General features: G+C 55.7%; 6 protein-coding genes across 6 annotated transcripts; 4 read left to right on the forward strand and 2 right to left on the reverse strand.

Annotated features, from left to right (window-relative positions):
- Positions 1–44: 44 nt before the first annotated feature.
- CGCA056_v005155 (Uncharacterized protein) lies at positions 45–1,608 on the forward strand (the record flags this gene model as incomplete). Its single annotated transcript, XM_037320408.1, has 3 exons — positions 45–658; positions 709–1,137; positions 1,191–1,608. 3 exons carry the CDS (start codon positions 45–47, stop codon positions 1,606–1,608), a joined length of 1,461 nt encoding a protein of 486 aa, XP_037182021.1.
- A 2,657-nt stretch (positions 1,609–4,265) lies between these two features.
- On the forward strand, positions 4,266–5,535 carry cdc73 (Cell division control protein 73; the record flags this gene model as incomplete). The annotated part of the gene is made up of 2 exons (XM_037320409.1): positions 4,266–4,832; positions 4,885–5,535. 2 exons carry the CDS (start codon positions 4,266–4,268, stop codon positions 5,533–5,535), a joined length of 1,218 nt encoding a protein of 405 aa, XP_037182018.1.
- Positions 5,536–6,236: 701 nt separating this feature from the next.
- Positions 6,237–8,937, forward strand: orc4 (Origin recognition complex subunit 4; the record flags this gene model as incomplete). Its single annotated transcript, XM_037320410.1, has 4 exons — positions 6,237–7,622; positions 7,670–7,831; positions 7,885–8,313; positions 8,362–8,937. The coding sequence occupies 4 exons, from the start codon at positions 6,237–6,239 to the stop codon at positions 8,935–8,937; spliced, it is 2,553 nt and encodes an 850-aa protein (XP_037182019.1).
- A 2,841-nt stretch (positions 8,938–11,778) lies between these two features.
- CGCA056_v005158 (uncharacterized protein) lies at positions 11,779–12,798 on the forward strand (the record flags this gene model as incomplete). Its single annotated transcript, XM_037320411.1, has 1 exon — positions 11,779–12,798. The coding sequence occupies one exon, from the start codon at positions 11,779–11,781 to the stop codon at positions 12,796–12,798; it is 1,020 nt and encodes a 339-aa protein (XP_037182026.1).
- Positions 12,799–14,187: 1,389 nt separating this feature from the next.
- On the reverse strand, positions 14,188–15,094 carry COL6A5-1 (Collagen alpha-5(VI) chain; the record flags this gene model as incomplete). Its single annotated transcript, XM_037320412.1, has 2 exons — positions 14,188–14,769; positions 14,837–15,094. The coding sequence occupies 2 exons, from the start codon at positions 15,092–15,094 to the stop codon at positions 14,188–14,190; spliced, it is 840 nt and encodes a 279-aa protein (XP_037182027.1).
- Positions 15,095–16,744: 1,650 nt separating this feature from the next.
- Positions 16,745–19,134, reverse strand: flbA (Developmental regulator flbA; the record flags this gene model as incomplete). Its single annotated transcript, XM_037320413.1, has 3 exons — positions 16,745–16,864; positions 16,933–18,273; positions 18,397–19,134. The coding sequence occupies 3 exons, from the start codon at positions 19,132–19,134 to the stop codon at positions 16,745–16,747; spliced, it is 2,199 nt and encodes a 732-aa protein (XP_037180957.1).
- Positions 19,135–22,681: the final 3,547 nt, after the last annotated feature.

Genomic DNA, 22,681 nt, shown 5'->3' on the forward strand with positions numbered 1-22,681 from the left:
CCGTCGCTCTCCGCCACGACTGTTCGAGTCCAAATCTGATCAAAATGGGCAAGGCGACGACCCCGACCGACCGCCAATCGCGCAGGCACAACCCTCTGCAGGACGATATCCTGGCCACAGGTCCTTTGAAGAGCAAGGTTCCCAAGAAGAAGAAGGGCAAGGATGGCGACGAGGGAAATGGCGACCACTTCGTCGATGCGACCCGCAGTCGCACCATTCTGAGGCTGGGCCGAGAGCTTGCGGACGAAGATGCCCCTGCGAAGCCCGAAGCCTCTGCGAAACCGGGTGTCGATCTCTTCGGCATCGAGTCAAGATATGGGGTCGATGTTGGCGGCGACGAGCAGACATACGAGGAGGAGGAGGCCTGGGGCGAGGAGGACGAGGTCGTGGAGGAGATTGAGATTGATCCGGAGGACCTTGAGACCTACCGCAAATTCCTGCCCGAGGCTGAGGAGGATCCTGCGGACATGCTGAACGATGCCGGTTGGGGAAGCAAGGGCGGTGACGAGGATATGGCTGGTGGCGGCACCAACCTTACCGAGCTCATCCTCGAGAAGATTGCGGCGCATGAGGCTGCCGAAGCCAGGAAAGCAGCGGGCGTGCCCGTGGATGACGTCGACTACCAGCTTCCTCCCAAGGTCATCGATGTGTATACGAAGTGAGTGTTTCGACTTCCCAGCCCCGGAGCTCGTCGCTAACAGGACCTAGGATCGGCCAGATTCTGTCGCGATACAAGAGTGGCCCCCTGCCGAAGCCGTTCAAGATCCTGCCGACCCTGCCGCACTGGGAGGACATCGTTGAGGTCACTGAACCCCAGAAGTGGACGCCGAACGCTGTGTACCAGGCGACGAGGATATTCTCTGCTTCCAAGCCAGCAGTGTGTCAGAAGTTCATGGAGATTGTTGTTCTCGACAAGGTCCGTGAGGACATTTACGAGAACAAGAAGCTAAATGTACACTTGTTCAACGCTCTGAAGAAGAGTTTGTACAAGCCTAGGGCGTTCTTTCTGGGTTTCTTGTTCCCGCTCCTGTCTAGCGGCTGCACCATTCGCGAGGCCCATATTGTTTCTGCTGTGCTCGCCCGAGTTTCGGTGCCGGTGCTCCACTCTGCAGCTGCTTTGAAGGGAATCACTGAAATGTGTGTTAAATTCTCTGCGAGAACCGTTCGAAACTGTACTGACATGGTCTTAGTGCCGCTCAAGAAGCCTCCGCTGGAACCGAGGGTGGTGGATCTGCCAACATCTTCATCAAGACTCTGCTGGAGAAGAAGTACGCCCTGCCGTACCAGGTTATTGATTCGCTCGTTTTCCACTTCATGAGATTCAGGAGTGTTGATCCTGCCTCCATCAAGGAGGGCCAGTCCTTCTCTGGAGATATGGTCAGGTCACTTCCTGTGGTTTTCCATCAGAGTTTGCTGGCATTTGCCCAGAGATACAAGAACGACCTGAGCGAGGATCAACGTGAGGCGCTTCTCGATTTGTTGTTGTCGCACGGCCACGCCGCTATTGCCCCTGAGATCAGGAGAGAATTGCTTGCCGGCAGAGGAAAGGGTGTAGCGATTGAGCAGAACGCTCCTTTTGACGGCGACGACACGATGCTTGTGGATTAACGAACTAAAAAATGGGAATGGGAGTTGGAGCTTGGCCAGCCCCAGGGCATTATAAGGCGTTAGCAGGTTGATTTGATACCCGCAATCCTAATCGAACGGATTATGAGAAGCTGCGTTGTTTCAAGAGTGTATGACTTTCACGTGTGCTCTTTATAGGCAATTACTGGAGGAAGTGTGTTGGCTGCTTCCCAGTACAGCTCAGCAAGGGCGCAGCAGGTGCGAACCATACTGGCCCTGCTCAAGAGGTGCCTTCATCCACAGTCACCTGCATGATATGAAGAGCTTTTCAGTCTCCTGTTCGGTCCTGAAGGCATTCTCTACCATCTCTGCCACCTATGTGTTCTTTTCGTCTCCAGACCGCGCGCGCCGACGTATCTGTAGCTTCTGCAGTATCCTTCCGCCTCGTCCGTCTTCTTCCTATCAGCCCAGCATCCATCCCTTGACCCTATATCATGTTCGGTGCTTGGGAATATGATAGCGTTTACGGAACGATGGCACGTCGAGGCTCAGGTTCCGACCCTCCTCTAGGCGCCGAGCCTTCTTCAATGTCCCTAACATCCTGCAGGCGAACGTGAGTAGTCGCACAAGCAATTGCAACCATTCCTAGCTAACCAATTCTACAGTTCTTCGTCCCAAACACTACCTGAAACCCAGAGAGAGACCCAACGACTATCATTTAAAACAGCACTTCGACTCTTAATACCTGACGGATCCATGGACACACCAGCCAGCTGGGATGGCTCAAGCACGCCGAAGCCAGCTTTGGCAGAGGGGTATTTCGGGAAACAGGCGATGCCAGGCTCACCAGCCACACCGCACTCAATGAATCGATCGACGCCCACATCAACGGCTTCCCAACAGTCACCAGGCAATTACTTAGCAACGCCGCAGCGAGGGTCTAACTTCGATCCCCCAAGACCACCCAAAGAAGGATTCGAATAGGTGTGGTTTCCAGAAGGGTATTGGGCGGAGCGAGAAGTCCGGAACGTATCCCGCAAAACCAGCGGCAACTTCTGGAAACGATCAAACAAACTGTCCAAATCTCGATACTCTGGGGCCAGCGAGCCTTCTAACTCTGAAGCGGAACCTTCACCTTCGACAATTATCAATCACGGGCCTTTGAGCCCGTCGTCAGAAGAAGCTCTCGTGCTGTCTTTGCAAAACCCCCGCGCTCCAAGCCACATTTGTGACCATCTGCCCAGCATCTCTTCAACTATGAATATCTCTCAGACACACACCGAAGAAATCGAGGTGAACATGAAGAATAATGGATCGGACACGCCCCGCAGCTGGAAGTCCATAGGTACGTCCAGTACCAAAAGTCGCGGGGAATCTGCAAAGTTCAACTTATTCAAGAGTAAGCCTGTGAGTCGCAGGCACTGATATCCTTGGTGTTTACGTGTCTGACTTGGAGTAGAAGACAGCTCCCGAGGAGCCGAGTGCACCACCCCACCCTCATCAAATTTCCGCAGCTTTGAAGAAGGTTGGAAGCTCGTCAGGTCTCAAGTCATTGAACTAGGGGTTCACCAAGGAGGCCCCAAACAGCTCAAAATCCGGACAACGGTGGTTCGGAAAGTCGCCTTGGCATCGCAGAGATTCCAATGACACTATCAGCAGCGTGACAAGTTCAGTTCGAGAGGTCTTGGCTGGCAGAACACCAGCTACCACCCCCGATCCCGAAACCTTTCTTCGTGAGTGGAGCCGTCCTGTGATTTCAGTACTGTGTAACTAAAGCCATATTTCAGACCAATTAGACTACACCATGACCCCTTATCCAGCCGGAGTAAGTTCTCTCGATAATCGCTCACAGCTTGCGTGATTCTGACCTTTGGCGCAGGAAGCAACGCGGGTCAAGACGCCACCTCTACACGAAGACACCGCTGATGGGAGACCCCGAGGTTTCTTCGGGAATGTGATACCACCGGGAGGAGACGGCGACAGCTAGCATCCAGAACCTGCCTCTGGATTCGAGAGGAAGAAGGTGCAAGACTGTCGTAATAAGCTGCCCAAAAAGGCCAAGGAATGGTGGGACGCAAAACCGGAACATCGGCCGCGGCCCAAGAAAACGATGAATGCCCAGCCATTCGAGTTTGACATACCAGAGCACCTACCGAGCAGCCCCATGTGCCCGACAAATCCTAAGCATCCATCCGGTGGCAAAGGGATGTGCGTCTATCATGGTAGAAGAAGAGAGGGTTCGCTACTTAAAGTTGGGCAGACTGTGAATGACAGGCGTCAGGGATCAGAGGTATCGATCACCTCAGAGAGAGATAATAGAGATTGAGGGTGTTTGTTGTCAAAGGTCTGAGCTATTGGTAAAGCAAAAAAAACTCCGATTCGTGACCTACAGAACCTATCACTCCTCCTTATGTAGCTGTCAGTGCAACATGTAGTTTTAGCAAGGCGGACTTCATTGTGGCTTTCCTGATGGGGTGGCGCAGGTGCCTGGGGTCTTTTCGTGGCTGGTGCTCCTAGCTAGCAACAGCTGTGAGGCTGGTCGCAACCCCAAAATTCGACGCTGCCATCCTTACTTTCGCCAGCACTCGTCGCAGTCAATTCACCTCAATTCTACCTGGTTATAAATATCGCGCGTCGCAATCCGACCGCAACTACTGTGGATACCCTACTGTCAATTATCAACGCCGAAACTCTTCACGATGGCTGCCGTTGAGCAGGACCCCCTGCTCTTGCTGCGCCAGTCGATCGCATCCAAACGACCTGCGGTTCCGACAGCCTCTGATGCCTCAGCGGCTGAGGTTCCTCTCTCCCAAGCTATACATCTGCGCTTTTCGCACCCGTCGACCGTATCGGTGTCTCTGGATACTCCGACGCGCTTCATATCGAGCGACCGTCCCGTCGACCTTCGATCCATCTACTTCGCCTGGCTGAACAAGGACGTTGCCATCCCCGAATACAATGCCAGCGCGACTCGCCTTAACGAGGAGTTGGGAAGCCTTGGAACTGTCCAGAACCTCGCGTTCGTCGAACGTCTAGACCTGTTTACCTGGCTGGAAGGCGCTAGTGAAGAAAGTGAGCATATCAAGCCGCTGGCTGGCGACAAGGAGGGCAAAGAAGGTGCTGGCGCAAGCGCGTCCAAGGCTGCTCCTGCGGCTGCGTCGAGCAGAGCTGGACGCGGAACGCTGGATCCCAGACTGGCCGTCATCTACAACGGAGAGCGCAAGATGGGTGACCGCAACTCCATTCTGCGAGGTGTCAAGTCTACAGTGAGTCGCATGTGTGGCGATGTCCCCCGGCATAGACTGACAGATTTCACAGGACTTTTCCCACGTCCGCAAGCTCGCCGTTCCATTCATCCAAAAGAAGCCCCAGGGATCGTCAAACATCAGCTCCAACCCTTCCCTCGCACTCAACCCGAAAGGTCCAACGCGTCGTCCCGATCCTATCATTCTTCTCTCGCCGTCCGCCTCCTCGCTCTTGCGACTGTCCAACATTCGCTCGTTCCTGGAGCAGGGACGCTACGTCAACCCCGATGGTGGTGCTGCGGCCTCGAGTATGTTGCATGTGTCGCGCATCATGAAGGAGATCGACCCCTCGCGCCCCATGCGCTTCATTCTCGTCGAGGGCCCCGAGCAGTTCAAGCCAGAATACTGGAACCGCGTCGTTGCAGTCTTCACCACGGGCCAGTCGTGGCAATTCAAGAACTACAAATGGAGCAACCCGCAGGACCTGTTTCGCCGCATTCAAGGCGTTTACGTTGGCTGGCGTGGTGACCAGCCGCCTGAAAGTGTCCGCGAGTGGGGACACCGTGTGATGCACATTGGAGTCGACCGCTGGCGTGATGGTGCGGGTGCCATCGAGGCTGCCAAATTTAGAGACAAGGAGGCCTCTGAGGCTATCTGGAGGATTATTGAGGCCGGCATGAAGGCCAAGGGATGGACGAAGAGCACTGCGCCCACTCTGCTGTAAAGAGGTGAGGTTGGGAAGACAGAGAGGAAGCTCGGAAATGCGGAGGCATGAGAATCTTCACAGAAGAGAATGGGCGCGCTAAACAGAGGTGCATGTATCAACAAAAACCAGGGCTGGGGAAAGTAAAGTTCACAGCGACGGCGTTATACGGGCTGATTTGTGCAGGACAGAAGATTGGAGAGACACCCGACTTCCATGCAGCTCTATGGATAAGGGGGTGCAATGAGTTGGTTCTGGTCATACCAGGTATTCAGAAAGGAGATTGCTAAACGAAGCTGGAGGAACGATACGGTCCTCTGTATTGAACTACAAACGTGCACTTAAGATTGATGTTGGAATGAACACACAAAGATGAGACGGCAAGTAACATTTATTCAATCGATTTATATACTGCAAGAATCTAGTAATGTCAGGGAGACCAACATATGCCAACTGGCCGAGAACAGACCTGCCTTTGACACGGCCGATAGCTCCCAGCGCTTGGACCATGCCTACGATGTACGTACTACCTTAGCCAGCACCGCGTTCACTTCTAACGACGCGTCGGACCCCTGTCCCGTTGCTCCAAAATTCCCGATAGTAACCCCAGAAACCTGGTGCCAGCTCTACGGATAATGAGACGTCCATCTGGCGGCAACTGATTCCCCGAGATCGACGTCTCACCATATCGCTCACCACGATTTCCCAGTCAAGCCATCAAAATGGCCCCAAACGCCGGCTCAAGCCGCAAGCGCAAAGAGCCCGAGCTGCCCTCGTCCCTCCAGAAGAAGCGCAGACTGAACGACCTTTCGAAATCCTCTCCGACAACGCCAAAATCCATCCCCGGCGTCGGCTCATCGGCCGTCAAGAAGTCCAGCCGCAAGACCGCCCCGGCCGTTAGCTCGCCATACGAGGTTCCCGACTCCCCAGAGGAGGGCGCTCCTCCAAAACGAATCCGAAACGTTCGAAGCGTGAATCGACCGACGCCCAAGGTTCCAATTGCCGCTCGTGGCCAGATCAATATCGATGCGTACGATGTGCCAGACTCCGACGATGAGCTGCATCTGAACCCCAAGGAGGTGAATGCGCAGAAGGCGAGCCCGACGGTGAGAAAGAGCGGTGGCGTAGCGAAGGCGGTCGTGCCTGAGCCGAAGCAGAAAGCAGCTAGAAAACGAGTGCCGTCGCAGAAAGGTGCAATAAACGCAGTGGAGCTGGACCCGGCAGAGGAGATTCCCACAACCGAGGAAACAGAGGTGAAGGCGCGTGCCAGTGGGAGGCGCAGGATACCAACGGCCAAAGTATTGGAGGAGCAGCTGGGAGGGATCCGTTCCGGCACATCAGTCTACCGCGCGACATCGTCAGCGGCCGACGATGTCCAGGAGACGAAAAAGGCAACCGGCAAGGCGGTTCGCAACGTTTCCATGCCGTTGAAGGGCATCTTGACGCCGTCGAAACGGGACGGAACACCAAGGAGAAGCAAGAGCGTTGCTTTTGATAACGAACAAAGCAAGGAAGAGGTGTTCTTTGAGGATCTGCCAACAAAGTCTGGACGAAGTAAGCAGACCCCGGGAAAGGCGACGCCAAAGGCTGCGAGTACGACAAAACCACGAAGGCCGGCCCCCAAAGCGGTTGAGGAGGAGCCGGTGGAAGAAGACGAGGAAGAGGAACCTGAGCTCGAGGTCGAGGGAGGGCCTGCCGAAGAAGAGGAGGAGTCGGAAGATGAAGATATCTGCGTCGTCTGTTCGAAGCCAGACTCAAAGGCGGGAAACAAAATTTTGTTCTGCGATGGATGTGATCGGTGCTATCACCAAAAGTGCCACAATGTTCCGAAGGTTCCCAAGGGCGACTGGTACTGTGACGATTGTGTTCAGCAAAAGGAGTCTCGGGTTTTAGCGGCTGGTGAGGTGGCCAAGATTCCTAACTTCGCCCAACACCTGAACAGCATGAAGAGAGTGCTGCTCGATAGGTGTACGGGGCGCCGACGGATCAAGTTGATTGATCAGGATGAGGCATATGAGAAAGCACACCAGCTGGTGGAGCAGACAGTGCTTGCAGGAGAGGGAAACTCGATGTTGGTGATCGGAGCCAGGGGATGCGGCAAGACCACGGTAAGCAACGCAAGAATATCACCCAAGAAGAAGACTGACATCCCCAGCTTGTTGAGAGTATTGTCAGCGACCTGTCTTTACAATACGAGAAGGAGTTCCATGTGGTGCGCCTCAATGGCTTCATCCACACGGATGACAAGTTGGCTCTGAAGGAGATATGGCGCCAGCTGGGCAAGGAGATGGATGCCGAAGACGACATCACGGCTCGGGTAGGTCCACGTCGAACTGCACAAAGATGGAGAGGTCTCTAATTCAACACCAGTCCAACTACGCCGACACGATGGCCTCGCTGCTGGCGCTCCTCTCCCACCCGTCAGAAATGGCTCAGGCGGAAGAGGGGGTGACGTCACAGGCTGTCATTTTCGTCATTGACGAGTTTGACATGTTTGCTGCTCACCCGCGCCAGACCCTGCTCTACAATCTGTTTGATATCGCGCAAGCACGGAAAGCCCCCATTGCGGTGTTGGGCTGCACTACACGGATGGATGTTGTGGAAATGCTGGAAAAGCGCGTCAAGAGTCGTTTCAGCCATCGATATGTCTACTTGTCTATGCCGAAGAGTTTGCCAGCGTACTGGAACGTGTGCAAGCAAGGCCTTATGGTTGACGAAGAAGACATGGAAGCGGAGGGGATCGATGTCAGCGTCGAGGGACACGAAGTCTTCTATGCAAATTGGAATGCGATGATCGAGGTAAGCGAACCAGCGAGGTTGAGAAGCAAGCAACTAATCCGTGTCCAGGTGTTGCGCAAAGAGAAGTCCTTCCAGAATCTCCTTCAGTGCCACTATGCGACATCAAAATCGGTATCGGCGTTTTGGTCGGAATGCATCCTCCCGCTGTCCTCGCTATCGCTCGAAGCCCCAGACCTGGTCCTCCCGCCCCCGGCTGGGTCAGCGGTCTCCCTAAGACCACCAAACTCCAAGTTGCATATCCTGCCTTCGCTCTCAGAGCTGGACCTGGGGCTGCTCATCGCTGCAGCACGCCTGGATATTGTGGCTCACACAGACACGGTCAATTTCGCCATGGCGTACGACGAGTACAGCTCCCTGATGGGCCGGCAGCGCGTGCAGTCGGCTAGCTCGGGCATGCTCGCCCTTGGAGGCGGAGTGCGGGTATGGGGTCGCGGCGTCGCCGGCACGGCGTGGGAGCGGCTGGTGTCTCTGGGTCTGCTGGTGCCCGCGGGCCTGGGCACCGGGCGAGCCTCTGGCTACGGCGGCCTGGAAGGCAAGATGTGGAAGGTTGACATGGCGCTGGAAGAGATTCCGGTAGGCGTCAAGCTGAATAACGTGCTGGCGCGGTGGTGTAAGGAGATTTGAACATGGGTAGTGGTGTTCGTCACCCATGGCATTGCATACCTAGCATAATACATACGACCGAGTCACGGAGACGTGGCGCAACATGATACTTGCTCTACCTCACGAAATGACCTGACTTTCTGACTTTGACAGCAACAGTGCGCACTCATGATGGGAGCGGCCGACTGAAGAAGAAAATTCCGAGTGCGCACCAACAGTTTGCAGTCGTTGGAGCACGTCTTTTGTGGCAGCTGGCGCATCCTAGCGCCGCGTGGCCGGACGAAAGACGCTACGAGACTGCTGACGTTTGTTTTGAGCCACAGAGCGCACGCGTAGGTGCTTGTGCTAGCTATCCTACCTAGTCTGGGATGTGGCCTGTTTTCTCCCGCGCAAATCAGTTGATAATTTAGTGTGCGTAAGGCCCATCGTGAGATCCATGGCGGCCGTCGAAAGCCTCTTTGACTTTTGGTTACTGCAGACGAACTATCCGCAGCACGTTGCATCTCAGTCAGCACTCAAAAGCAAATAGGTAATGATACCCGTGAATGCGCTAGGAGTTTACGAGAGAGGGAGGGGAGGGACTAGGAGTTAAAGGAGACCCTGGCCCTGAACAGGTTTGCTCTCACGCACGTTATCCACGTGTTGCTAGGGATCTCGATTGGGGGGGGAAGACGGGCAGCAAATATCCTCCCCCTCTATATTTTTGAACTGGGGTGACGGATGAACGGAGGCAGCGATCCTCGAGGGTTAGGAAGGAGGCCACATGTCGTGAAACGAGTGATCGACGACGACGAGCCATCAGCCCCGGCAGAGGGTCTCGGGAGAAGGCGGTTTGGAAGCACCTTGAAATAGGACCATGCTGCGTCATGTTACCCAGCAATCGCACAGCCAACAGATGGGCATGAGGAATGTAACGCTCTCGAGGCGGGGTGTTTCTTCTGAGACTTTCGGTGTGTGTTTTTGCCTGCCTGCCTGCCTCCCCCGATGAGATGGGATGACAGCGGCCGCCAGGAGGTTCAGAGACATTTGATGCAGAAATGATGGCGGCGGCCGACAGGCTTTTACGAGTCGACGTTTTGGGGGGCATGCGCCAAGGAGTTTGGTGGGTTGGTTGGTTGGTTGTGTAAGTCATGGTGCTCAGCAGGCAAACACGGACACGGTACTTTTGCAGCCCGGACACACTTGTTGGACTCAAAGTAGGCATTCGTATGTTGGAGGCGTCGGCGGGTTCATGTCCGCATACCTCTGCACCATTCTGGGGACTTGTTTCTGTTTTCCTTCAGCTCGTAAAAGTGCGTCTCCAGCATCGGGCCGGGGGGGAGCACTGGAGAGATTTAAGTGCAGCGTGGGCATGCATCTCAGCTTGGAGAGGTTCAGGCCTAGTGGGATCGCGGGGCGGTCTTGTTGGGTGGTAAACGATGGACCCAATGGCGGTTGTCGGAATCGGCTCCAGCATGCCACACCAGTGGAGCTGGCAGCGTGACCCACCAGACATGGCGGCCGCCGCCACGTTGCGGCCTTGATTCCGCCCGTGTGTCTCCGCTGCTGATGGAGGGCACCAAGGGCACTCACTAAGCTGCTCCAGTGACCATCGAGCGACTGCCGGGCCTGCGCAGCCAATCGTAGAGGTAGCCGACCGCCCAAGACCAAGACCAAGACCAAGACCAAGGCCTGTGGAGGCCGCAGTGCCGTACCGATCGCATTGTTGAGCCTCCAAAGTTTGCTATTGTTCCCGTCCCCGTCTTGGAAAGATACAGGAAACAAACCCATTCGGGGAATCAAGGTGCCCGGGACAGGCCCAAAGGGAAAAAGCCAAGAGAGAGGAAAAGAGCCATGCGTTACCGTCTTGACAACCAATCCGGACGAAGGACATCCATTTACGTTAACCGAACCCTGGACAGACGCCTGCAGCAGCGGCCCTGGGAACCTGGAACTGGCTGGTTGGTGCCTTGGGATTGGGGGGAGGGGAGGCGGCCGCCGGCGCTCAGCGTCACCCGAGCGAGCCAGTAAACTCGATCCTGTCATTCCTCAACAGCACGCCTGACGGGCCCCCTTCGGAAACGAGCACGACGACGAAAACTGACTTAAGGCAGACTGGCATCTCTTCCTCTTCGTTCCCTTTTCACCACCCCTGTCTCCAGCTTGCTTTGCGCGCTCCTTTGCTCGCTGTCCACCTTGCAACCTATTTCAAGAGAGACCGGCCTGTCTTTCTTGGTTTAAACAACACCACCCCGGCAGCAATCCTTTCTCGTTTTACCTTACCTTACCTTAACCCTTACCTACCTACCGTTCTACAGGTGCTAAGATTCCCTCCCCAGGCTCTCAGTCCGGCTTCTTCAGCTTCCGGCAGGGACACCTCCACTGGGGGCTAAATCGGCTTCACCGCGCGACGACGCCACTACCAGCGCTACGCCCCGCGGCTTGCTGCTGACCCGGGGGGGAGCTCCTCCCTCTGCGCCTCCGTCCTCCGTCCCCCGGCCGTAGATCCTACAGGCAACCTACCTGGGCACTGCCTCCGAACCACAAACGCACGCTTGCTTCACCGTCCCCCGACCTCGCTAGCAGCAACATTGACAGCTCGTTTCGTCATTGATAACCATCCCAGTTTCCCGATTGGCAAACTATCCCCCTCAAGATTTGCTGCTCCTGAAATCTTGTTCCATCCCAAGGAAGGCGGCCGTTCACCCGAACCTTACAACCTTAAACTCACCTCCCATCCCTCCCGCCCTCCAAAGTACCTACCTCCCCAATACACTTACCGTAAGGTATCCAAACTTGGTTTTGTTGCATGGTCTAGCCAGCCATCCGATCCTGACCCAACTCATCTCCCACCGAGTCCTCGTCTTCCTCAACACGACCACCATGTCAAAACGCACAACCTTCACCACAATCTCTCCCCTGCCCACCGGCATAAGCCGCGAGGCCGTCCTGGACTTCCTCCACAACCACCTGGACATGATCGACCTGAACCCTCTCATCAAGGAACGCCATGTTATCAAGCCACCCGCCCACGCCCCTCCCGAAGAGCATTCTTGCGTCTGGTACTCGCTCACCGACGAGATCTCCTACCTGCCCGGCGGATTGGCCACGGGCGACGTCAGCTACACCTGCGCTTTCCACGACCTGCCCACCGGCCTGCAGACCCACTGTTACGCCCCGATGGGTCTGGAGATCCGGGACAAGTGGACCGTGGCCGGCTCGCTCCCGGGTGAACCCATCGAACCCGTCGAGCTCGGCATCGGCGCCCCGCTGACCGGCCTGTACCTGCGCGAAGACGTTGACATGCGCTGCAACGTCTTTACCACCTCCTTCGTCAAGAAAACGCTCAAGAAGAGCCATGGCCAATTGGTCGAGCGCATCAAGTCCAAGATGCAGCAGCAGCAGCAAGCTTCTCCTGCGCCCTTCAACTCTTACCACCCGCCGTCCACGCATGCACGTCACCACAGCCAGAACTCGCTGCACGGGTCTTATGTCTCCAACTACCGTTCCAACAGCCCACCACAGATGCCTCCGGCACCCAACCATCCCGTCGCGAGCTATGCGACGCTCGGGAACCAGATGAACCTCCCAATTAGGCCATCATATAACAAATCCTTGCCGCCGCCGCCGCCACCCAACGATGCTGCCCAGAACCCAATTCAGAACGCATATCCAAGACCACTCCACATCCGTCAAGTCTCCAGGGGAGCGCCGGCAAAGTCGCAACCCGGCGCCTTGAGCAACAACAACCGCTACGCCCACTCCGACTATTCTGACTTCGCCACCAATCCGTACGAAGTAAAGCCGCCGTCGCACTCGAACTCGTCGCCCTATGCAGCAGGCCTCTCTGGCGGTGACGCAAAACGGCAACAGACAGGACCCTTTGTAGCCGAGCTGGAATGAGCCGCAGGTCGCAACGTTTCCAGCCGGTCCTTGATCTGTCTTTTCTTTTTTATGTGTGTTACCAGTCATTTGATGTAGCCTACGTGCGTTTCTTAGTTGATACCCCCTTTACTTGCAAAATACCTAGCAAAATCTATTGGCCAATCTCCATCTCTCTGTCGCTTCATCCACCACGTCATATAAGTGATCGTGTGCATCGGTGCGGCGCAGCAGCTTTCCGTGATTGGCAACCCGGGGGTCGGATTGTCCAATGGCATGTTATGCATCCCACCGCCAGTGTGACCTCGATGCAACCAACAAGCACCTTGCTATTTCCCAGCTTCGTACTGTACTTTGGTTGAATACTCTAGTCGATGAACCAAGAACACTTCTTCAGGTAGACGAATCCCTGCCACCTGCCGTCTGGAAGTCCCTTTCACTAAAGGTAGTAAGTAGTAGTATCGGACCTTGGGTGGTAAGTATTTGCATTTCCTCAACAAAGCTATCGTCACCAAACAAAGCAAGCATTTGATTTGAAATGTGTGTGTATTAGGTATAGGTAGTAAATAATACTCGACAACAACAACAAAAAAACTCAAGAGACAAAGCCAGGAAGCAAAAGCCCCCCCTTCCCCCCTCCTTTGGGAAACACGCGCGCGGGTGATTCTTTACAAAGGGAAAAAAAAAACGTCCCCTTTCATCCACTGCCGCGGCCAACGCCCATCCCCCGGTTTTTCTCCCGGGTTCCAGCGAGGCCGCCTGTCTGTCTCTGCTCTACGCACCTCTCTCTAAACAGTAACGTTTCTCCTTCCTCCCCTTTTGCTGCTGAGGAACCAGCCGCGTTCCCCCCCCGTCTATAGCTGCTCATCTCTGGGCATATCGGCGTCATAAAAAAGGGTGACATTAAAAATGAACAACAAAACAGGACGTGAAGATGGAAATCCAGAATGCAGATAAGAATGATGATGATGATGATGATGATGGCGATGGACAACCACCGCTTCGTGTCGTCAAGCAATGTTCCTTGTTCGTCGCCGTCCACACATGAACACGTTTCGTATCGTTGGGATGTCCGAGAGGAATGAAGAGATTCGGCAGCCGACGAGAGGATGGAGAACAAGGTGTGACGGGTGGTTGGCAAGGGGGGGTGTGGTGACAGAAGGCGCAGGAGCGCATTGGGACACTGGCTTCGATGCCCACACAGCCCTCTCTGCCTGCCCGTCAGACACCGTTGTCTTCCATCCATGTCTGCTGTGTTGTGAATTGAGTCGCTCTTCAGTTTTCCCAGTCAAGGCCATGAGAACACACGAAAACGATGGCGATGTTGATGTGAGGAGGGGGAAAAAGGTTGATTGAATTTGACGAACGGAGGATGGGAAGATTGGTGGGTGTGGAAGAGGGCTGCCCCGTTTACAGAGCGAAGACGGCGACGGCACCGGCGATGAGGGCCAGGGAGCCAGCGAGGGCGGCCTGCTTCTCGGCGCCGGCGACGACGACGTGTGTGGGGCAGGGGGCGCCGCCGCACTCGGTGCCGTTGCCAGCACCGCCAGAGCCGCCGGGTGTGCCGGGGGTGCCGGGAGTGCCAGGAGTGCCGGGAGTGCCAGGAGTGCCCGGGGTGCCAGGGGAACCGGGTGTGCCGTTTCCGCCGTTGCCTCCGTTTCCACCGTTTCCACCATTGCCTCCGTTGCCGCCGTTGCCTCCATTGCCGCCGTTTCCGCCGTTGCCAGCATCACCGCCCTCGCCACCGGGAGTAGCAGGGGTGCCGGGAGTGCTAGGAGTGCCAGGCGTACCGGGAACGGCAGGAGCGCTGGGAGCAGGGCCGGGGGCGCCAGACTGGCCGGGAACCTGGGGAGGAACCGCGGGGCCAGTAGGCACGGGGGCCGGGCAGGGGCTGCCGCCGCACTCGGTGCCGGGGACACCGGTCTCGACGGGGGGAGCGGGGGCGGGAGGGACGACGCCGGTGGGGTAGTAGCCGTGGTCGTAGTTGGTGGTCTAGCAAGCCAGAGTTTGTAAGTCATTGAAAACAGGCGAAGAAGTAAAGGGAAGAGAAAAAACTCACGTAGATTTCGGTGCAGGGGCAGTCGGGGATCTTGAAGGTGGTGGGCTTGTCGATCTTGTAGGTGCGGTTGTTGAAGTACAGGGTGGTGGGCTCGGGGCACCAAGTCTCGACCTGCTGGTGGACGCGGGTCAGGGTGACGATGGTGCCGTTTACGATGGCGAGGCTGCCGTCCTTGTGCTTGAAGGGGAGGTGGTTGGGCTTGGCGGCGGCCGTGGCGGCGAGGGCGCCGATGGTGACGAGGACGGATTGGATCTGCATTTTGATTTGATGAACCTGTTGTTGTCTGTTTGGATGTCGTTTTCTCGATGACGATGCCAAATGAGTGGACGGAAAAGGCGAGGCAAATGAGTGTGAGAGTCTGTCGAGCTTGTGTGAGGTGATGAGTGGACGACGATAAGATTATAAGACTCTTGTAAGGAGATGTGTGTGAGTTGCGCCTTGCGGGTTGCAGTTGGTTTTGAGTGAGTGTGGTTGGTTTATTAAGTGAGTGACTAGGGCCAGATGGAAACCAGAAAAGCAAAAAGGAGGGAGGGGGAGGGAAAACGAGGACAGACAAACGAAAGCCTGTGGTTGTCGACTGTTGGTGAGTGTGTGTGAGATGAGGAGGACAGAACATCGTCAAGCTGAAGAGTCGGCCTCTCTTTATGCTGCCTCTCCCTCACACGCCTTGGCAGGCTTCCAACCACGTTCAGGGGGGCGCCTTGACTGACGAGCTCGAGCGATGAGAGACACTGAGGAACAGAACGAGATTAGAACGATGCCCGACCTACACTGAGACAGAAGCCTTCCATCCAATGGGGTCCCGCGAGATAACGGGCCGGAATGTCGGTGGACCTCCCGGGTCCCGTGTTTGTTGTGGCCGCCGCGGCGCCAAGAATGTGAAAACCGGCCGCCGGAAATGTGGCGCATTCCAGACGTCAGGGGCAAGAGGGCCGCCGGTGAGACGGTTTAACCATAACGGCCTCAAAAGTAAACAAACGGTCATGCTTTTCCCGATTCGAGGCTCTTCACAGCTCATCAAACGCACATTCCCAAGGGACCGGTTTTGAATACCACTTTCATCTGCTTTCTCTCATTCAGGGTATGTCGAAGAGTTGAGCGGCTTTCCCCGACCCGGGTCGGGAAGCGCTGAGATATGTACAGTTGAGTCAAGCCGCTCGACGACCGCTCCTCCTCCCTTATTTTGCTTTTCCCCTCTGGTTTGTCCGTCCCACAGCAGCCGCTCACTTTTTCTCTCATCGTTCTCTTCTCGTCATGTTCCCACGTGTTTGTCACATCCCGGCGTGCCAACCAATGGCATCCGGGCGGGCCTTTCGCCTCGTCCTCCACTCTCACGCCAACAAGAATCGTTCGTTGGTCGCCTGTAGCTTCGTCTCGCGGATCGTGGTCGAGATTCGTGCTTCCATGCCGTCCTTCTATGATCATCCGCCCCGCCAGCCAGCTATGATTCAAGACAAGATGGAAAAAAAATTAAAAGAAAAAAAAAATTGGTAACAAAAGTGAAATCCGCATGTGATGATGATGACGTGATCATGTTCCGCGGAATCAGTTTCGCCGACTCATGGGGTCTCTCCTTCTAAGAATATTGTCCGTCCCCCAACGCCGTCATTTCCAAAAGAATCCAGATGGCAGAAGATCGGCCCTGCTCGGGCCTCTCCGAGAAAAGCAAAAGATCCTGCCCACCGCCTGGTAATGAATCAAAGACCACCATGTATGTATGCACAAGATTATGGTTTGTGGGTAAAGTGCCGTAAATGCCATCGGGGGGGCCTGCGCAACCAGCATCGACGAGGCGAGATTCTAAGCGTGCAAATCGTTCGAATCGCAATGCGAGATGTGCAGAAAATATCGCCGTCACTCAGTCGGTTCGTTGCGGTGTAGGCCGTCACTGACAGTCCGGAACATGGTTTATTTGCGGTTCGATCGGCTCGTGCTGCGTTCTACACCACGGCCGCCGACTGAGTCAAAGTCGTAGTTCTTCAGAGTGTGCTCGTATTTGGGGCTCCTCAGGAATTTGGGCACCGAGTCCTGTGACAAAGTGGGGTTAGTCATCGGGCCAAACATGCCGGGTTGAGTTGTGAAAGGAATAAACTTACGCTAGCCATCAACTTGAAAACTGCATTTTGCGCATCCTCAAACAGGGACATGACTTCTTGCAGAGTATCAATCATAGCGACGTCTTGGCCAACGGCTTTGGTCATGCGAGTGGCCAGGTTGTTGCGAAGTTGATGATCAATGTTCAACTCGCAGGGAGATCCGGGGGCGAGGAATGCATTATAAATCCCATAGGCCTGCGCCATGATCTCCTTGATGCCGTCCATCGAGTTCGCATTCGGGTTCTTCTGGGCGACCCTGATTGCTTGTCGGCAGCTGCGGACGAAATCGTCGACGTCCAGGTAGAAAGACAGGTTCTCCTCGCAGTGCGTTTCTCTCAGATTTTCCCTGAACAGCAGACGCAGGGCAGCGTCGTTGAGGATCTTGTCCAATCTCTGGGTGTTGGAGTCTCTCGCAATGACGTTGCGAGAAGAAGCCGGCGTGGCGGCTTCGCTCTCCGATGTCCGTCCTCTCACGCCGATACCGTTAATGAGATCCTTGCCCTTGGCCGTCAATTGATAGACGGAGTGCTTGGTGGGTTGGAACAGGTTGTTGCTCGGGTACTGTGCCATGTGTGCCCGATCCTGTACCACGGGTTCAATGAGGTCGTACTCCACGAACAAAGACGCAATGTCGTACGTCTCCCGACGGTCCACGGTTGTGCAGCAGTCCATCAGCCAGTCAGTGGCAGCCTTGCCGGTGAAGGTGTCCTTGTATGTCTTGCCGTTGACCTTGCGCTCGCTAGCCATCTTGACACCGGTAAGACCATCCTTGTAATCGCTCAAAGAGTCAGAATCGGCTGAGCTGACGCTTGACTTGACGTTGGGGCCGTGTGCGCCGATAAATCTCCTGAAGATGACCTCGATGGTGCCACGGTCTGTGATGAGCTTGTCAGTCTGGCCGTCCCTCTCGAGAATGACCAATTGCGATAGCGTGGCGCCGACCAGGTCGGAAATGGACTTTTGCTGGATGCCGTTGCGGGAGCAGAAGCGGTCGAGCACGGTGACGCCCTTGGGAGTCAGTTGCCACACGGAGCCCTTCATGTTGTACACCTGCTGGTACTTTCCGTCGGCCGACTCGATGAATCTCGCCTCGAGGAACTTTTGGCAAATGGAGCGGGCCATGTCCTTGGCCATGGAGAAGGTCGTTGTCGTCGTGGTTGTCACTATCCTGGAGGGGTCCTTGGGGTCGGGCATTCTGTTGGATTGGGAGAACTTGAGGGAACCCAGGTTGTTGATCGCATCTTCGGACAGAAAGGTGTTTTCCACTCTCGTCAATCGTACTCGGTGGGCGGACAAAGGCAAGAGGCTGACAATCAGGGTCGAGAAGAGATCCTTGAAGTCCTGCAGATTGCGTGTGTTAGCGCAACGATTGATGCAGGGCCCGTGGGCGGGGCAGAAGCGCGGGTGGTGATCGGGCTTGGGAGGAGGGGTTTCGCAGGGAATGCGTCCGGGTGATTAACTAACCTTTGTGAATGGGCGGTCATCGTCCGTCATGCGGAGGAGCCGCGACGATGTTTGATGCATCTTGCTCTCGATATTCGGCAGCCGAATGGGCAGAGGCCTGTTGGGGTCGGTTTCGCTGTAGGGTTGAGAGGGTGGATCCTGGACCAGCGACAACTGGCTTGGATACTTGCCCTCTGGGTGGTTGAGAGTGCTGGTCGACGACGACGAGTAGTTGGAGGGACTCGTGTATCGTGGGTATTTGTCTGTCGGGCCAATACTGGCAGCGTCGGAAGCCGAGTCGGGGGTGAAAGAGGCCCTGCCTAATGCGGAACTGGAGGCGCGCTGGCGTACAGACTGGTCTGAGGAGAAGGTCGCGAGAGCGGATTGGGTCTTGTCAAAGGCTGCAGCAGCGAAGCCAAAGAGACCGCCAGAACGTTGCAGCTTTTGCAAAGAACTGATTGATGGCGAGTGGTGGTGAGAACGGTAATACGGGCGATTGACCGAAGAGACGGGGACAGCGTGGTAGGGATCGGTCGATGATGATGTAGTGTTGGTGTTGGTGGTAGTGGAGGAGGTGGTGGTAGCGGCAGCAGCAGCAGTGGCAGCAGCAGATGATTGAGTAGCAGTGTTGGTAGTGGTGGTGGTGGTAATAGGGTTGGGGTTGGCGCTGGTGGTGGTGCGTGAACGAGGTTGCAGGTTGGCCTCGTTAGACTGTGGCTCGTGGTTCGGAGGTCGGGAAGTCTTGGAGACAGCGGCCATCTAATGGGAAAAGGAGGGTTAGGAAAAGCGCGGACGGCGTGACGGGCGTTCAAATAAAAGGAAGGCGCAAGAAGAAAAAAAAAAAAAAAAAAGGAAGAGAAAGCGGGCTTGGTGAGGCAGGGCGTGGAGGAGGAGAGGAGGTGTGTGGTGTCTGGTGGTGGTAATGGTGGAGGAGAAGGAGAATAAGGGACATGGGGAGTCGAATGGAGCACTAAGGTGAGGTGTATGGCATGGTAAAGCGAGCAAAGTACAGTACAGAGTACACAGGCCTCAAGGGGCTGATGTACATGTAGACGGCGGAACCCTGCAAGTAGACAATACAAGGGGGGGAGGGGGGCTAGTGGGAGTGGAAGTGGGAGGAGTAAGAGACGAGGTACCCTGGGTACAAGGAGACAGCCAGAGAGCCAGAGAGAGGGATAGAGAGAGAGGAGAAGGCAGAGAGAGGGATGAGAGGACACCACTGGACTTGGGCCTGGACACCACACACACACACACCCGTGCTGGACGCTCTCACAACACGCACACACACACACACACACACACACACACGCTCATAGACACACACACCTCTCTCTCTCTCTCTGAACCACTCTCGCTATCTCTCTCACACTCTCCCTCTGTGAGAGGCCGCAAGTCGAATGCCCTGGACGATGCTCCACACTACGGCCGGCGAACGACGGCCGGGTCGGGTGGGATGCAGACCAGTTGGTTTCGGTGTTGAAATTGGCGCCGGTACTTCAGGCACGGCTCAAAAGGAAACCGGGGGTTGTGATATATGGGGATATGTGTGTGCGCGCGTGTGTGTGTACATGGAAACGACTAAGACGCGAATGGGGCAGTGACGACAGACAGATAGGGGAGGGTAAGGTGAGGTAAGGTAGGCAAAGACGTAGGTAGGTTTGTAACCATTGGTAGGTAATCAGAAAAGCCTCTTTCACAGAGGCAGGTATGCGCAGAGTAAGGTAGGTAGGTAGGTACGGATACAACAGATGGCCTGAGGTAAGACGGGCAGGGGACTCACTGGTGCTGATGGTGATCTGACTGATACCGCTGACCAGTCCAGGGCTCGACTGTCCGTGAACGACCTTGCCGGGCTGGACGATGCTCAAACTGCCCTGGAAAGCATAGGGCAGACGCTTGTGACAGGGCTCGACGGAAATAACAGCCGTAAGGATATGGTATTAATGGCAAGGTGTGGAAATGCGAGGCCAGAATAAGATGACGGCGGTCGTGCTTCTCTGGTAGGTACGGGATGCGCCTCCTCCACGAGCCGGGGGAGAGAGATTTGAAGACGAGGGTACGGCAGCTAGGTAAGGTACCGTACGGCCACGCAGGACTCGATAGCGATGCGCAGGATGAGGATCCGAGAAAATCGTATTCCTAGGTCTAGGTGCGCCTTGAGGGGAGAGCGGCAGATGCGCGGACTAGAAATCTGGGCTTGGACTGAATCGGTTTGGGCTGGGCTGGTGTGTACTGGACTCTGCTTGTCTGGAAACTGGCTGTTCCGTCCGTGAGAGTGAGAGAGGAGGTTGATGACTGGGTAGATGTGATTTTGGGGCTTGAGTTAGACTGGATTCAAGTGCCTGGGGAGTGGATTGGAAGGGGAAAAGAAGCAGCCTAACGAGCACCGTCAGTTCGGTAGCCAGGGCGCAGTCGTTGCCGTCGTCGTTGTCGAGTCGAGTAACGACGTCGTCAGGGACAGATAAGGTAAGGTAAGGTAAGGTAGGCGAGCTAGCAAGCAAGAAAGCAAAGCGGAAGCCAGGCGGAATAGCAAGTAGGAAAGACTTGTTGAAAGTTGGACTTGAACATGGACAGACAGACAGACCACGAACAACGACGGTGTCGGTAGAAGTTGACCAGCACAAGCAAGCCCAAGAAAGACCACGGCCAAACCACCGCACGACAAGACAGGGGCAGGGGCAATCCGACTTTTTTAGGGGAGACCTTGGACGAGAGCCAGACGGCGGAAGACTGGAAGCTGGACTGGAGTTGGACTGGCACATTCGCGGAGCAGATGTGAATGGCGATGGATCCCAGGTTTTGCAGAGAAAACTGCCACCTGCCGTTGAACACCCTGGTCCGCCCCGGTTAAGGATCCACCGTCGTCCCCGCTGATGGCGGCCCTTTGCAGTTGCGGCCCCCCCCCTTTCAGTGCTCAGAGTGCCTCCTCCATCCCCCCCTCCAGTGTCCCCTCCCTGGCCCTTGAGGTCGGGCAGTCTTCAATGAGCATTTCTTCCTTCTCCCCTCAGTGCTACACTCCACCGTACCGCTGGTTGGTCCCACCGAGGGGGCCATTGGCACCTCACCACAACCTCATCCCCCCATCAGCGGGCCAGGGCACATGGGCAGCCATGGAATCAACCGCTACACTCCATTATTGTCTGGCATGTAAGGCAAGGCAAGGTGGTGGTACGGAAGAAGGTACTCCAGCCATGCAGGAGCCTACGCTGCTACGCCAAGTACCTTTCTTGCCATGCATTACCCTTTTACTTTCCGCAGTGCCATGTGCCGCCCTGCCTCCCATTCCATCATATCCTCAATCACACCTCACCTCACCTTACCCCGGCACGCCTTATACCACACCATATACCCTGCTTGCTCTATGCCTTGCCCTCCCGTAACGCCGTAGTCTCTTCTGTAAGGTACTACTATCGCACAGTAAGTCCCTCTGGAATTACAGAGACTACCGGACTCCGTCTCCGTAGCGGAGTAAGGTACACACGATAGCCTGATGCCCTTCAGCGTGTGAATGCCTGCTGCCCCCCGTGTGCACCAGCCATTGCCATGCCCCCATGCCCTGCGCGGGCCTAGATCAACCCATCCAACCCCCTCCCATTCATGTACGGTGCCCTAAAGGGAAGAGAAGACGTGAGATGCGGTGTGCTGACGAGGAGAGAACGACGGTCTGGGCAATCCTGACCGTTAGAACTTAGGTAAGGAGGCGTCTGCACCGTGGATGAAGGTGAAGGGACCGGAACGAATTGTTATGTGGTTCTCCCCCTCCCTGAAGCGGGATTGAAGTGGGTAGGGGGAGAGGCCGAGGCCAAGGAGCTGCAGCTGTTCCCTCTGCTGTCTCAACGACACGACGTTACGTACAGCATGGCCCCCCATCTGCCCTGAAAGAACGGGCAGAATAGATGGAAGAAGAAAACTCTGACGTTTGATCAAATTGCTGCGTGGTAACGGCCCCCAAACGGGACCAAAAGGGGCCGAGATGGGGGAACGGTGCCTCCGAATAGACGTACAAGAAAAAAAAGAACTCCATCGTTCGTGCTGCCGGTTGACATGAATGAATGAATGACTGCCGGAACGTGATGCTTAGCCCCAAACCATGACGGAAATAAGATCCATCAGCAATTATCAAGACAAGCAAGTCCGGAGTAGCCTGGGCCCTTGTTGCACGCCGGTTCGCTTCGGGAAGCGTCTTTCGGGACTTTCTCCGGCGGGCTCACGTTTGCCTGCGGATATTGGGCTTCGTTATTTTTTTTTCCTTCAACCCGCCGCACATTCAAACCATGACAATGTAGTTTCGCACACACACACCTCA

The sequence above is a fragment of the Colletotrichum aenigma genome, assembly GCF_013390185.1.
Source record: "Colletotrichum aenigma strain Cg56 chromosome Unknown KSG_Cg56_contig03, whole genome shotgun sequence".
Lineage (NCBI taxonomy): Eukaryota > Fungi > Ascomycota > Sordariomycetes > Glomerellales > Glomerellaceae > Colletotrichum > Colletotrichum aenigma.